The sequence below is a fragment of the Nerophis lumbriciformis genome, linkage group LG07, assembly GCF_033978685.3.
Source record: "Nerophis lumbriciformis linkage group LG07, RoL_Nlum_v2.1, whole genome shotgun sequence".
In the NCBI taxonomy this organism is placed as follows: Eukaryota; Metazoa; Chordata; class Actinopteri; order Syngnathiformes; family Syngnathidae; genus Nerophis; species Nerophis lumbriciformis.
This window is the reverse complement of record NC_084554.2, coordinates 28,793,188-28,808,998: the sequence shown is the minus strand read 5'-3', so window position 1 is coordinate 28,808,998 and position 15,811 is coordinate 28,793,188. Positions and strand designations below refer to the sequence as shown.

Genomic DNA, 15,811 nt, shown 5'->3' with positions numbered 1-15,811 from the left:
CATTGCCAGCTGTTGGATACACTTCTCTAAAGTGTATCCAAGTTTAATTTCTGTGCTTTTATCCCTTGAGAAGATATACTGCAATAAAAAGTTGCTGAAATGTGAGGGGTGTACTGAACATACAGAAGGAGTCTAAACCAGCAGTGTGCAGCGGTTTCATGTGCGTTGCAGATGTGCTATCCGGTAATTAGTTGTGGTGCAAACGAGTCAACAAACAAACAACATAAAAAAGCCAATAATTTTGGGTTCATTGCAAACAGACATTTATTTGTGGTTGCCAAGCCAATGTAAGGGTATGGCAATATAAATCTGCACGGATCTGCAGTGTTTGGATGTGCTTTACTTTTAGGTGGTCCATGCTGAAGATTCAGGGAAATTATTCGATATGAACTAGTAATTTTTGTTGCCTTATGCATTCACTATATGGCCCCTCAGAAGTGCTAGCATGCGAGAGTTTACATATGCACTAACCATAAGCCACAGAAGCCAATAAAAACAGCAGTAGGTATAATTTAGCGACACCCTAGAAGGAGGTGTAGGGAGGCCATAAAACCCTCCCTTTTAATCCCGGCCGGCACCGCCATGTTTGTTACCCGGAGCTCGGAGATATGCTGGTAATTCATCACACACGCCTGAGCTTCCTCTTAAACCTGGCTGCACACAGAGCGCTTAGAGCACAGCTGCCAAACCAATATCGTAAAAAAAATAAAAACACGGCAAAGACTTCTCCGCCTCTAAGTCAGCCTTCTAAACAATAACAGCAACAACAACAAAAAACACAGCAGAACAAGCCATTTAATCTTGTTTAATCTAAGAGTCAATCTCATAGCAGTGTTAGAAAAAGCAAAAAACGCCTCGTCTTGAAGGCGACTTTCAAACAAGAAAAAATAAATACGCTATGATAGAAATAATGCAAATACTGGATGTGTTTTTTACCTTTTCATTTTGCAAAGTATCCGCCCTCAATGTTTGTTTGCAGGTTTCTGGATCTTCTGGGTCATCAGTGTTTTGTACTGGGGTACCAAAGCTGGAAGAAAATATCACAATTAACATTTACTTTTTACAGCTTTGGTATATTGCTCCTACTATAACTACCGGTAAGATGCATGAATAATAATTATAAACTCTAGACAATTTCAAAAGGTGCATTGTACGGTAGAAATTATTAGATTTGAATGCACAATTTAATGACATCAAATTCTGCTTTACAAATACAATAATGCTCAGTTTTGAAGGATCAATTTGTTTATTATTATAGTTGTCATGGGTCTACTTGATCACTGACATGTGTTTAAAAATTATATTCTGATGTTTGCTAATATTAAAGTTACCTCATTTATGGAGATTATATTATAAAACAATTATACCACACTTCCAAGTATAACTGCAACAACTCAACAATACACTAAATGTAATAGACTTTTGAAATATTAATAATCTTTAATACCTTTTGTGGCATGCCTTTTTATATTTACATGTAATTATAATTTATAATGAAATTAAACTATGCAATAACATCATTATATTAAAAAAAATAATATAAACACATTTTTGATAGGTAACACAAAGAGGAGGAAACATAACATATATTAAAGGTGTAATGTAGTTATACAAATTATATTTGATGAAATGATGAATGGGTTTATTACTAGTATATGTGGATGTAATTATATATGATATGTATCTTGTAATAATATACTGACTACTGTAACATATATCAGGTGATTATGTATTGTACTGTTGATCAAAAAATATGACGAGACAGGGCATCATACGTTTTGTTTCCTTTTGCTCCTTTTTGGACACACAAATGTTTATTTAAAATGTTCTTTTAATATTAATATTGTTAGTTTTTTTTGCAAATAATATTGCACTGGATGCTATTTTTGTTATTTGAATTGTGTATTATTCTTGGTTTGTTGTGTCCAAAAAAATAAAAAACAAATGAAAATTACTGTTATATATATATATATATATATATATATATATATATATATATATATATATATATATATATATATATATATATATATATCTTTTCCCTGCTTTTTGTGTTTGTTATTATTCTTTTTTATTTTTTTCATTTTATTTACTAAGTAACGACATTTTATTTACATAGCACTTTTTCCTCAGAGAGGACTTCACATGGTTAAAGAACAAACCGTACAATGAAATATCAGCATGATGAAACAACTGATATATAGCAAATAACATAATAAATATATACAATGATAAAAAAAATATCAATCGAATATTACAGGTATGCACACAAACAAATGTGTCGGTGTACCTATAGTTGAAGCTGGTAAGTGGAGTGATAAGCAATTTACTCTTGAGACTTACCGTATAAACAAAGTAAAATGTACAACATATGGTCTTTTCTTTTTTCTTAATTTTTATTATATTTAAGTTTGATTCAAGTGACAAGAATTTGACCTTTAATAGTATGTATGACAGAAATGTCACATGTCAGAAAAGACCCTTCAACTGGCATTCAAAGAAAACAGTAGTTCCAATTTGAGGCGCAAAAAGATCACCGAATGACGACAACCAAATCTGATCATCCTGTGTATTTCCCAACTAAAACTATGCTAACTCTGCCCAGACACCTCCTTAAATCACCAGTGACAGCTGTCACACACCCAAGATGGCAAAGCAGAGGAAAAAAAACCTAACATCACACAGTGCACAAACACATCAGCATAAAAGGGCACCGTGCACACCAACTCGCACACGCACACACAATTTCATATTTACTAGCCTGTTCAGATGAAACTTTACGCAGATTAAAAATGTTAAAACTCACATTTGATCAAGCGTGTCTGCACGTTGGTGCCGAGCAGCGAGGGAAAGGCGGCGTTTGACAAAAGTGACAAGTGAGTGGATAGAGAGCATCGAGAGTTAAATCGTTCACTTCAGGAAAAACAAACTTTTCAGTCAAATGGCGTGAAAAAAAAAAAAGGAGCTAAAGAGGAGAGTGAAGGTGGGGGAAAAGAATGACTTCAGATTACAGTCTCAGTGTGTGCTGGTGTGCTTTTAGTTTCCATCAAACTCTTGCAACAATGCGCCCTCGTTTTGATTGATTACTTTTGCGGCGCATTTTATTCAAGAAAGAAAGGTAGACAAATACCGAGTTTAATGTATGTGTGCATTGTGCAGGGAAAAGTTTTATTTTAATGCAACTTTCAATGTAATAGGGCTTCCTGCTAATTCTTTGCTACAACAATGCATGTGTGTGTGTGTGTGACAAGCATTTTTCGTGCAATGTGTACTTTTAAACCTTTACAGTTTACTTAAGCTAAAATTAATATCGTAGCCTTGTTTATTAACCATTCCCTCCAGAATTTCGTTTTTTTGTGATTCTTGCGACCGAACATGCATGAATTTGTGTCAGCTTTTTATAAAGTTGTGGTAAAAGTTTTAAAGCTTTTTTTTTTTTTTTTGTAATTTAATGATTGTTGTTATCGTACATTGATATTTTACTCATTTAATATCATCCAGACTTCAAAGTAGACACTACAGTAAAAGCCTATACTCAGAGTTCATTGTTATGTTAATGTGCTGTTTTAATAATACGAATAACTAACTATAAGTACAGAAATAAAAAGCACCAAAGTCTTCCTCATTGTCAGCTGTCCACTCTGCCGCCAAGTTGCAGACATTTTCTTTGTATGTTTCAAGGTTGAAAAGGGTTTGTCATCTTAAAAATGTTTTTTTTAATATGTTTTTATGTTCCAACACATTTATCCATGCACGTTAAGAGCATTTTTTAACTGTTTAGAGCAAGTTGCAGACATTTCCTTTGTGTGTTTCAAAGTTGAAAAGGGTTTGTCATCTTAAAAATGTTTTTTTTTAATGTTTTTATGTTCCAACACATTTACCCACGCACGTTAAGAGCATTTTTGAACTGTTTAGAGCAGGGGTCCCCAAACGTTTTGACTCGGGGGCGGCATTGGGTTAAAACAATTTGGCCGGGCTGTCTGTCTGTGTGTGTGTCTGTGTGTATATGTGTGTGTGTGTGTATATATATATATATATATATATATATATATATATATATATACACACCTGCATACACACATATATATATATATATATATATATATAAATAAATATATGGTGATTAATTTAGTCATCGATTCGTTGGATCTATGCTATAGGGGCGGTATTGCTCGGTTGGTAGAGTGGCCGTGCCAGCAACTTGAGGGTTCCAGGTTCGATCCCCACTTCAGCCAACCTAGTCACTGCCGTTGTGTCCTTGGGCAAGACACTTTACCCACCTGCTCCCAGTGCCACCCACACTGGTTTAAATGTAACTTAGATAATTGGTTTCACTATGTAAAGCGCTTTGAGTCACTAGAGAAAAGCGCTATATAAATATAATTCACTTCACTATGCGCATGCACAGGGGCATTTTTTTTTTTTTTTTTTAGAAACCTTTAGTTATAAACTGCAACATGTACAAACAGCTGAGAAACAACCAAAATAAGTATGGTGCCAGTATGCTGGGTTTTTTTTTCAATAAAATACTGGTAAGGATAGAAATGTAGTTTGTCTCTTTTATCCGATTATTAATCGATTAATCGAAGTAATAATCAACAGATTAATCGATTATCAAATTAATCGTTAGTTGCACCCCTAATATATATATATATATATATATATATATATATATATATATATATATATATATATATATATATATATATATATATATATATATATTTATACACATATATATATATATATATATATTTATACACATATATATATATATATATATATATATATATACATACATATATATATATATATATATATATATATATATATATATATATATATATATATATATATATATATATATATATATATATATATATATATATTCCTTGTGCACTAATTGACTGAAAAGTGTGCACTTTGCCGATGATGTCATGCTATCGATGGGAAAATGCATTTTATACAATATGATTTGCCTGAGCGGCTAGGAGACAAAGAGTAACAAGCGGTAGAAAATGGATTAGAAAGGACTGAGTAAAAAAAATTATTTAGAAAAAAATATATACATATTATTTTTTATTTTTTTTAAACTTAGGACTTCCCGCGGGCAGAATTTTAGACGTTGGCGGGCATTAGTTCGGGGACCTCTGGTTTAGAGTAATTTATAGTAGTCATTTTTGTTAGTAAATGAGAGACCATGAGAGATTATTATCACACTTCAACAACTCCATCATGTAAAGCTGCTTCTCTACTAGGTCAACATTACAAAATGGAAATCTGTTATCAAATGTTTTAACCTGGATAAATAAATATTAAATAAAAATACAATAACATGTAAACTAGGCAGTGAGCAGGCCGGTGTGTTGCCAAATGTTTATATACTGTACTACATTACCCAGAAGGCTTAGTGCCATTGACACAAACCAGAACTCTTCTGAGCTGCATGCAAGAATGACAATTATGCCGTTTGAGCAATAAAGAGTTAATATATTGTTACACCTTGTTGTTCCTGGTTACTTTTTGATTACAGAGTTGGCGCGCGTTAGAGCGCCACTCCGAGACAATTTTGACAGGTGAAAATGACGCTGATTGGCCGACATGCGCGAGGAAGGACGCGCATAATTCCCATGAACTGTGAGTGATTAACTACATGTGTGGTATTGCAGTATTATTATTGCTCCCGGGTCAGAAAGTCAACATGACAATTGATGATATCAGACAAGAGTGAGTGTGCGCTGTCTCACGCTTGCATTCTTAATTATGCATATAACAAATGAGGCTATATGCCTAACCACATTGTTGCATATAATCAAGTAGCAGCGCAGGACAAATAGTGCAATATCACACCAGATGAAAGGGGGAATTCCTATTTAGAGTCATAAGTGTCTGCGAGAATGTGACTGAAGCGCGTATTGGTGCATGAGTGTGTTATTAAAAGCAGACTCTCGATTTCTCAACGTGTCACTCAAGCCTATTAGGCAAAAAGCTAACAAAATTTGTCATGAATATGCAGTAATAACATGCAAATTGCTACCCCCTGTCCTTGCCCCTTTGTGTATATGTGCATGCATTTGCCCTGGGGGCTACAGACGCCGGCTTTGTAATTCCTCCCACACCATTAAAGCAACAGGGCATAATTCATGGAACAGAAACATTCAAAGTAACTGGCATAGACGCGCACAAACACAAACGCCAAGCAGTCACATTTAAAGGTTAATGTACAACAGGTTAGGATTTGATGTCTACAAGTTCTCTGCACACAAACATGTAGATGGTCTGTTGCCTCTGTCTCCCCAGGGTGATGTTTGACACAGCTCGGGTGCTGCCACAGCAATTAACCCCCTTGTTAATGAGAGGAGCTCTGTCAAGCAGCCAGATGGCATCGCCTGGTACGCTGCCATACACAATCGTTGGGAGGCTTGCCGTGCAAACACCTCACCCCTTAACACACCGACAAACTGTTACGGACCCCCACTGCTCCCTCAATCTGCTCCCCTCCCTTGCATGGCAGCTGTTTATCCACGTCCCGTCACTACAGATGTCACACACAACCAGCTGGGGAAGGAAATCACAAGGAGGATCGCTCTGCTCTCCCTGCACTAAAAGATGCCGCCATGATTGATTGATACAGTCATTAGAGTTGCTGTAGTACAGGCTAGGTCAGCTGTAACATTATGAATATGATCTGATTATTTGTGATGAGATCATGCAAAGGGGGGTAGTTACAGAATAGCCATGCTCGTTGTGCATGTGCCAGTCCCCCGCACAAGCAGCCAGCCACTGGGCCAGGTATTGATCAGTTAGCTTGAGCTAATAGGGGAAGAGGAGCCTGACCTGGGAAAGTCAATATGGAGAAAAAGAGACACATCCTCATCCTGTCCAGGGAGAGAGAGAGGCGCATGGCAGGGAAAAGGGGGGTAAAGTGACTGTGCATCTACTAGTGTCCCCGCACAAGACAATTCGGCAATTCACACTTTTTTTTTTTTTTAAACTTAGGACTTCCCGCTGGCAGAATTTTAGACGTTGGCGGGCCGTAGTTCGGGGACCTCTGGTTTAGAGTAATTTATAGTGTAAAGCTGCTTCTCTACTAGGTCGAGTTTGATGTCAAAGTTAAGGATGAATTATCTATGGCTCCCGGGATGACATTTGATTAGTATTAGAACCGGCCCGCAGGCCACATCCGCCTGCTGCTGTTTTGCACGCACCAATACTCCATCAGTGTTGGTGCTAGGAATTTTCAAAATGGGGTCCCTGCCGTAGGGCTGGGCGATATATCGAATATACTCGATATATCGTGGGTTTGTCTCTGTGCGATATAGAAAATGACTATATCGTGATATTCGAGTATACGTTCTCACGCAGTTGCTTTTAGCTGTGGGCATTACACTATAGGCTCTTCTCACTCTTTCTTGTCTCTCCTTCTCACAGAGACATAAAACAAGCGCACCTTCTTACATACGTCACATACTGTCGCGCGTGCAACGTCATACGCTCTCGAGGAGCAGAGGTAGCAGAGAGGAATGTACCATAGGTAAAGTTAGCTGTGGCAGCTAACTTTTGTGGCAGGTGCAAGTGGAGCGGTGCAAGTGGTAATACGAGAGAGACAAGGTGCGAATCTGGTAACAAATGAAGGAAGAAGAATTAATTTCCCACAAAAACAGGGGTCCATCGTCTGGCGGTGGTTTGGCTTCAAGCGGGAGGATGTTGAACAGACAACCGTAATATAATATGTCTAGTATGCGGCAAAAGCGTTGCTACAAAAAGTAGCGGCACTACTAATTTATAGCATCATTTGAAAAGTCACCCGCTAGAGAAGGAAGAGTGCTTGAAACTCTGCATGTCAACATCTCAGCTGGTGCCACACCAACAAAATGCCGAAGCAACCTGCACATCAACACCATTTCCAGATCAACACCGTATGAAACAAATAGTCAGCAACAGAAGGAAATAACGTCCGAAGGAACCTATTATGCAGCTATATTTTATTTGACACTTATTGAAATATCTTGTGTGACATCATGCACAAAAGTGCACTTAATTTGTTTTAAACTACTGTAGTGGCATTTTGTACAAAAAGTGCACTTTAATTTAGTCTGACAATCTTGCACTTTCTGTTTTGGAAATTACATGAATGTTTGTGCCACTGCTTAATAACTGTTTAATAAATACAGTTTTGGTAAATTGACTTAGTTGTGATTTCCCTCTCTGCATAAAAGTTTAACATTAGCATGTATTAATGTAGTATGAACAAGAATATTTGATTGTAGACGCATAGAATCATCATACTGGTGTGATTATATGCATCAAGTGTTAATTCAAGGCTAAGGCAAAATATCCAGAACATGGCCTAAAAATATTGAGATATTAATAAAAGGCCATATCGCCCAGCCCTAGTTCCAACTATACCAATAGTGACAAACTATAAGGCAGTGGTGTCAAAGTCAAGGCCCACGGGCTGGACCTGGCCAGTAGGATGAATGAATGATCTATGGCCCCCGGGATGATATTTGATTAGTATTAGAACCGGCCCGCAGGCCACAGCCGCCTGCTGCTGTTTTACACGCACTAATACTCCATCAGTGTTAGCGCTAGGAATCCCACATTTTTGTAACTGTTTTGAAAACAAATAATGAATGTTTGCATTATCATGTTATATCTCACATTCTATATTGTGTTTTGGAAAAAGGTTGTCATAAACATTACTTAATTCATTTAAAAAAATACAAAAGAAAACAATGTTTTATGCATATGTAAATGTATTCAGTTATAAACATTCATTCACTTTCCTCTATCCTTCATGGATCTAAGCTTTACCGCTGCTAGTAACACTTTAGTATGGGGAACATATGAACCATTAATTAGTTGCTTATTAACATGCAAATTAGTGACATATTGGCTGTTAGTCATTAAGTACTTATTAATGCACTATTCTGCATGGCCTTATTCTACAACCAGTAAGCCATTAACTAAGAGTCTTCCCTAACCCCAACCTCAACCCAACCCTAACCCCAACCCCAACCCCAACCCTAACCCTGACCCTATGTTAATAAGCAACTAATTAATGGTTCATATGTTCCCCATACTAAAGTGTTACCATTTTCTTTTTTTGTAATATTTTCAGAATGTGTTTGTTCTATTTTTGGCCAAAGTAAGACAAACAAAACAATCTGAAGTTGTCTTTATTTTTTTAGTTTTAAAGCCATGATTTTAATAGTCCGGCCCGCGTGTGCACAGATTTTTCTCCATGCGGCCCCTGAGCTAAAACTAGTTTGACACCCCTGCTATAGGGTGTCTTAGAATAGTCGTAAGGATGGGGGATAAGGCCAAAAATCTATTACAATATATATTGCAGTCTCCTGCAATAACAATATTTATCACAATACATAAATTGTATATAAATGATAATAAAACCTTTTCAGAACGGGTTATAAAGGCTCCTAATTTGGATGCCGACGTATTTGTTAACATTGTGCGCCAATTTGGGTTGTAATATTTTGTCAAAACTATTATTAATATAGAGTACTGGTTAATTTACTGTTAGTAGTAACATGGTTCTATCTACACTTCTGTTAAAATGTAATAAACACCTATTTTGTTTGGATACTTTACATTCATTGTGGGCAATATTACAAATTTGGGTATCTCATAACAAATAGTTACAGGGGCAATATTGGTCATACCAGTGGCGATACTGATAATTTGTTTAAGGTCATTGAATGATGATCATTCAATGATTTAAAATTACAACTATAATCAGACAAAAACAAAGAATGGTGGTGTAGGAATATCAATTAAATGTTTAAATCATTTCTTATTATTGGCTCTGATCTACATCCTTTGTTTTTGCCTTCAAATCCCTTCTGTGTCCAAGGACTAATTTCCTGTGTTTTTAAACAATAAGAAAAACACAAAATATGTTTTGGATTATAATTAATATCGATCTAAACACTGTAGTCTCGACTATATGATAATATCGTACTTGGTATATGGGTTTCTACACCAAAATTCATCTATTTATTAAACTTTTTCAACTTCTTCTCCAGATTTTGGCGCGCTCTACCTTCCACATTTTTCACCTGATTCAAACAGTTCCAACTTCAAACTGTTCAGCCTATTTGGGAATCGCGGGCTTTCCCTTGACAAATTCTAAAAATTCCCAGATTTTCCAGAATTGCAGGTTTTTCCATTCAAAATAAATTGGCCATTTTTCAAACTTCCACCATTTCCACATTGTTCAACTGATTAAAACTAGAGATGTCCGATAATGGCTTTCTTGCCGATATCCGATATTCCGATATTGTCCAACTCTTAATTACCGATTCCGATATCAACCGATACCAATATATAAAGTCGTGGAATTAACACATTATTATGCCTAATTTTGTTGTGATGCCCCGCTGGATGCATTAAACAATGTAACAAAGTTTTCCAAAATAAATCAACTCAAGTTATGGAAAAAAATGCCAACATGGCACTGCCATATGTATTATTGAAGTCACATAGTGCATTATTTTTTTAACATGCCTCAAAACAGCAGCTTGGAATTTGGGACATGCTCTCCCTGAGAGTGCATGAGGAGGTTGAGGTGGGCGGGGTTGGGGGGGGGCAGGGTTTTGTAAGGGGTAGCGGGGGGTGTATATTGTAGCATCCCGGAAGAGTTAGTGCTGCAAGGGGTTCTGGGTATTTGTTCTGTTGTGTTTATGTTGTGTTACGGTGCGGATGTTCTCCCAAAATGTGTGTCATTTTTGTTTGGTGTGGGTTCAGAGTGTGGCGCATATTTGTAACAGTGTTAAAGTAGTTTATAGGGCCACCCTCAGTGTGACCTGTATGGCTATTGACCAAGTATGCATGGCATTCACTTGTGTGTGTGAAAAGCCGTAGATATGCGATTGGACCGGCACGCAAAAGCAGTGCCTTTAATGTTTATTGCCGCTCTGTACTTCTCCCTACGTCCGTGTACCACTTCGTACAGTGGTGTTTTAAAAAGTCATAAATTTTACTTTTTTAAACCGATACCGATAATTTCCGATATCACATTTTAAAGCATTTATCGGCCGATATTTTTGGACATCTCTAATTAAAACCATTCCACCTTCAACATATTCCACTCATCCTGGACATTCAAACTTTTATTTTTCCAAGTTCAAAAAAATTCCAAGAATTCCTGTTTTTTCAAACCCTATTCCTTCCACATTTTTCAACCCAATCCAACCGTTCTACCGTCCAAACATTTCTCTTAACCAGGACAATAAACCAAGATGTTTTTCGAACTGGAAAAATTCCCAGTTTTCCCGAAATTCCAGGAATTCCTTAATACCATTTCTCAATTAAAAATTTTACTACTTCAACGTTTCTCGACCGATTTGAAAAATTCCAACATCAACCATTTCAACTCATTCAGACCATTCAAGTTTTTTACCATTTTCAAAAGAATTCCCGCTTTTCCTGAAATTCCCAAATTGTTGGGAAATTCCCATTTAAATCATTGGTACATTCTTCAAAGTTCAACAACTCCCACATTTTTCATCTGATTCAAACGGTTCCAACCTTAAAATATTCAGTCTGTTTGGGAATTGTGTGCTCTACTTTAACAATTCTAAAAAAATTCCAGGATTTCAGTTCAACGTCAGCATTGGAGCATTCACACGCAATTCCTTAAGGAATTGCCTCATCTAGTTACTGTTGATATTTGTATCGATCTGCTCAACTTTGTTTAAATTCAAGAGCATATCCTCCTATGGTGTTTAGTGTGGCATATTTAGCGATTCCTCTTCCTCCAGTGATGATGCTTGTAAGAAAAGTAGTGTATTTTCTGCCATGGAGGTAGGGATTGCTGACTTTAGAAGTGGCTTTGCACCGTGGCGTGACATTAGCTGCTACCAACAATGCTACAGTACGTTGAGGACGCGTTTATTCACTTGTGACTGGCAAATGTGTGCGACACAGCCAGAATGTGTAATCAGCATGCAACATCACGACATAACGATAGTATTCCTCAGCCATATTCATTTAATTGATATCGTCTATTCCGCCCGTCCCTAATAATCGACTATTTAACGATTCAATTAGGAGGAGTATGATTTGACTATTAACCTTCCAGTCGAAGGGTCGGATATTGAGTACTTAAAACCTCAAACATTCAGCAGGTGGGTTATGTCACACATAAAAACACATCCACTAGCTGTCATATGCATTTTGTAAAAGCTAGAAAACACAACCACAGATGACTGACACAAAAACAATTTTGTATCTCTAAAATCAGCTTTTTTTTGCCCCCAACTAACTTTCCACTGCTTTTTGACTGAGGAAAACTGCACTAAAGATAACAAGTGTTAAAAAAAAAATGGGGAAAAAAACACATATGATTATGCTAAAATAAATAATAAAAAAATGTCAGGAAAACCGAAAGTGTAAAAAACAATACAAAACAAAAAATAAAAAACATACGACACATCAATACATTGATAGATCAGTGTGTTCTGTACAGCATTTGAACAGAATATTTAAATATAAAATAAATCTGCAGATAAACAGAAAAAAACAGAGGGAATTGAAAAGTAGATACAAGACTCAGGATACATATAGACGCGCGCACACACACACACACACACACACACACACACACACACACACACACACACACACACACACACACACACACACACACACACACACACACACACACACACACACACACACACACACACACACACACACACACACACCTGGCTGAGTGATGCTACCCTCGAGGGTGGCTTCAATCTGATGTGTTTAATGTTGACGCTGGTGGCAAAAAAACCACACACACACACACACACACAAACACACACACTCACCCGCTGTTTCAACCTGCTTGTCATTTCATTTCATGAGACGTGATTTACTCATTTCATTTATTTTATTATTACTATATGTGCAGCCATTTAAAGTGCTCAAGGTGTGATGTAAATCCCCCCTCCTGTTTGCCTGACAAGCGACCTAATCCATCATGCCCGTCAGTAAAAAAAAAAAAACACGGCAAAAAACGCCCAAAACTTGTGCCGCAATGTGTGCAAACCACAACGCTGATTTGGCCGGGAGTTTTAATTGGCTGCACTCTGCAGGCTGTCATGCAACACACTGGGTAAACTCTCCCTGTAATGGGATGTGTTTTTAATTTCCATACAGTATGACAGCTGCTGATAGCACAAAACATTGGAAGCAGTGTTTTCTTCTTTTTTTTTTGATCGGAAAGACAAAGGTAAAGTTCTGCAACGTTTCTTAGGCCCTTGAATGCCTCTTATCAAAGTATAATTTTATGTACAGTGTAGGGTTGTACGGTACACCGGTATTAGTATATTATTGGTGGATCTACACCTAACATCCACTGTAATGATACCAAGTACAGGAGCATATCTAGTCGATACTACTATGATTACGTCGATATTTGTTGGCATCACAACATCTTCTTGCGTCTTTTTAAAATGTATATTATGTTTATAAACTCAGGAAATATGTCCCTGGACACATGAGGACTTTGAATATGACCAATGTATGACAATGTAACGACTTGGTTTCAGATTGATACCTAAATTTGTGGTATCATCCAAAACTAATGTAAAGTATCAAACAACAGAAAAATAAGTGGTTACTACATTTTAACAGAAGTGTAGATAGAACATGTTAAAAGAGAAAGTAAGCAGATATTAACAGTAAATGAACAAGTAGACGAATAATTAATTTTCTACCACTTGTCCTTAATAATTTTGACAAAATAGTACAATGGAAAATGACAATATGTTACTGCATACGTCAGCAACTAAATTAGGAGCCTTTGTTTGCTTACTTACTAATAAAAAGACAAGTTGTCTTGTATGTTCACTATTGTATTTAAGGACAAACTTGCAATGAGAAACATTTGTTTGATGTACCGTAAGAATTTTTGTTAAAATAAAGCCAATAATGCCATAGTACCGAAAAGTACCGAAAAGTATCGAAATAATTTTGGTACCAAGAACAAAATATTGGTATAAGGACAACACTAGTGCAGTGTATGCATTGATGCCACATTGACCTGACTATACAACAACCTTGAATAGTGTATACCCTACCTATTGCTATTCGTCAGGAAATTCCAAAGAGATCAGTCTTTTGGTGCCATTTCTAAACAAGTCCAGAATCTAACATGATCAGTTCAAACAAGTGGTGCATCACCTTGCCACATCTCATGTGTGCTGGTATGCCAACATATATGTTTGAATCTTTGAACACCTTATGTTCAATTTATTCTATTCAGAAAAGTTTTAGGTATAATAAATGTTTTTTACCTTGACATGTTTTGACTGGTCAGGTATGACAGTATACCTAAAATGTGCATCAATCGGAGAAGCTGAACATATATTCAACAAGAAGACAATTCATTTTCTACCAGCTGATGAAACAAGTGTCACTGTCCACAGTAAATCCAGTTTTATATCCCTTTGGACTGACAGGATGCCCACCAATAAAAGAACCCCAAAACCGACTCTTTCAAGCTGAACTGAAATGTGAGGACAAGCAAAGATTGAACTATTTGGCACAGATTTCTTTTAAAATCCGACCCAGATCTCGCTCATTTTTTAATATAAATTGGATATGTAACTGATCAGAATGCAGTGTGAACTTTTATTTTTTGTTACAACCTATACGTCATTGAAAGGGGACAAACGTCACAATTCTTCCCCAAAACAAAATTGTCAACTCTGGTTGCGTATAACGTATTTGCCAGACTACAGAGTGCACCAGGTATATAGAAGCAGCACCCATTAAATTTTAGAAGAAAAATATATGTTTCCATATATTAACCGCACCAGATTACAAGCCGCAGATATCAACGTTGTGAAATTAGTTTTTTACACAGATACATTTTGTACAGGCTTATTAACATACTCTTATTTTGTTTCCAAGCGGTGTTTGTAACACAGCAGTAAAATGGCTGATCAAACAAAACAGAAGTCATTATAATGGACCAACTATCTGCGGAAGCTAGGTCTCCAATTAGCTAAACACACTCAATAACTTCACGGTGAACTTTTGGTAAATTTATTGAGGAATTTGTGAAACTGAAACAATACAAAGAATGCCATTGTAAGTTTAAAATACTAACACATATGTTTTGTAAGTATGAAATGTTTTAATTATAATGGAAAACGTTGGTTGGAGTGATAAATTAAGAAACCATATGTGTAGAAACACTATGGATGATGAGTGGACGGAATGGCTCTTTTACTTCTAGTTCAAAGCATTAAACAGAAAGAAATACTGCAGTGAGCGTAGTGAGTGCAGTGAGCAAACTCGTCCAAAATAACACGCAATTTCAGTATCTCTGTGGGTGTTTTATGAAAAATATTTGTTGCACAGAAAACATTATGGTCGTTAGCGAAGAAAAATCCATCAATTAGTCACACCATTTTTTAAGCAGCTTGGTTCAAAGCGTAAGAAAAAAGTTGCGACTTATAGTCCGGAAAATACGGTACTCCTTGAAATTGGGAATTTTACTTCCGTAAACACAGGGTTCCGCATGTGATGTCATGCTTAGTGTGCGTGCGGGTCACTTCACGGACGCATTACTTACATCGGTTACAGGTTTTTGCCCATATGTGACATGTATCTGATTTTTTTCATGTCAATGTGAACAGTCCAATTCCGATTTTTTCTTTTCAAATTTAACCCAGACCTCTCTCGTATGTTGATATAAATCTGATCCGATGCAACTGCAGTCTGCACGATTGGGTTGTGTTCATCCGACCTACACGTCAAACAGCGACAAATGTCATAATTGTTTGCTAAA

The 15,811-nt window shown here is 36.6% G+C and overlaps 1 protein-coding gene across 1 annotated transcript in view; it reads right to left on the bottom strand.

Annotated features, from left to right (window-relative positions):
• Positions 1–15,811, bottom strand: part of LOC133605413 (uncharacterized) — a 646,046-nt gene that overhangs the window by 581,952 nt on the left and 48,283 nt on the right. The window contains exon 4 of the mRNA XM_072913499.1: positions 937–1,027. Within this exon, the coding sequence (XP_072769600.1) occupies positions 937–1,027 (91 nt within the window). The remainder of the gene's footprint in view (positions 1–936; positions 1,028–15,811) is intronic.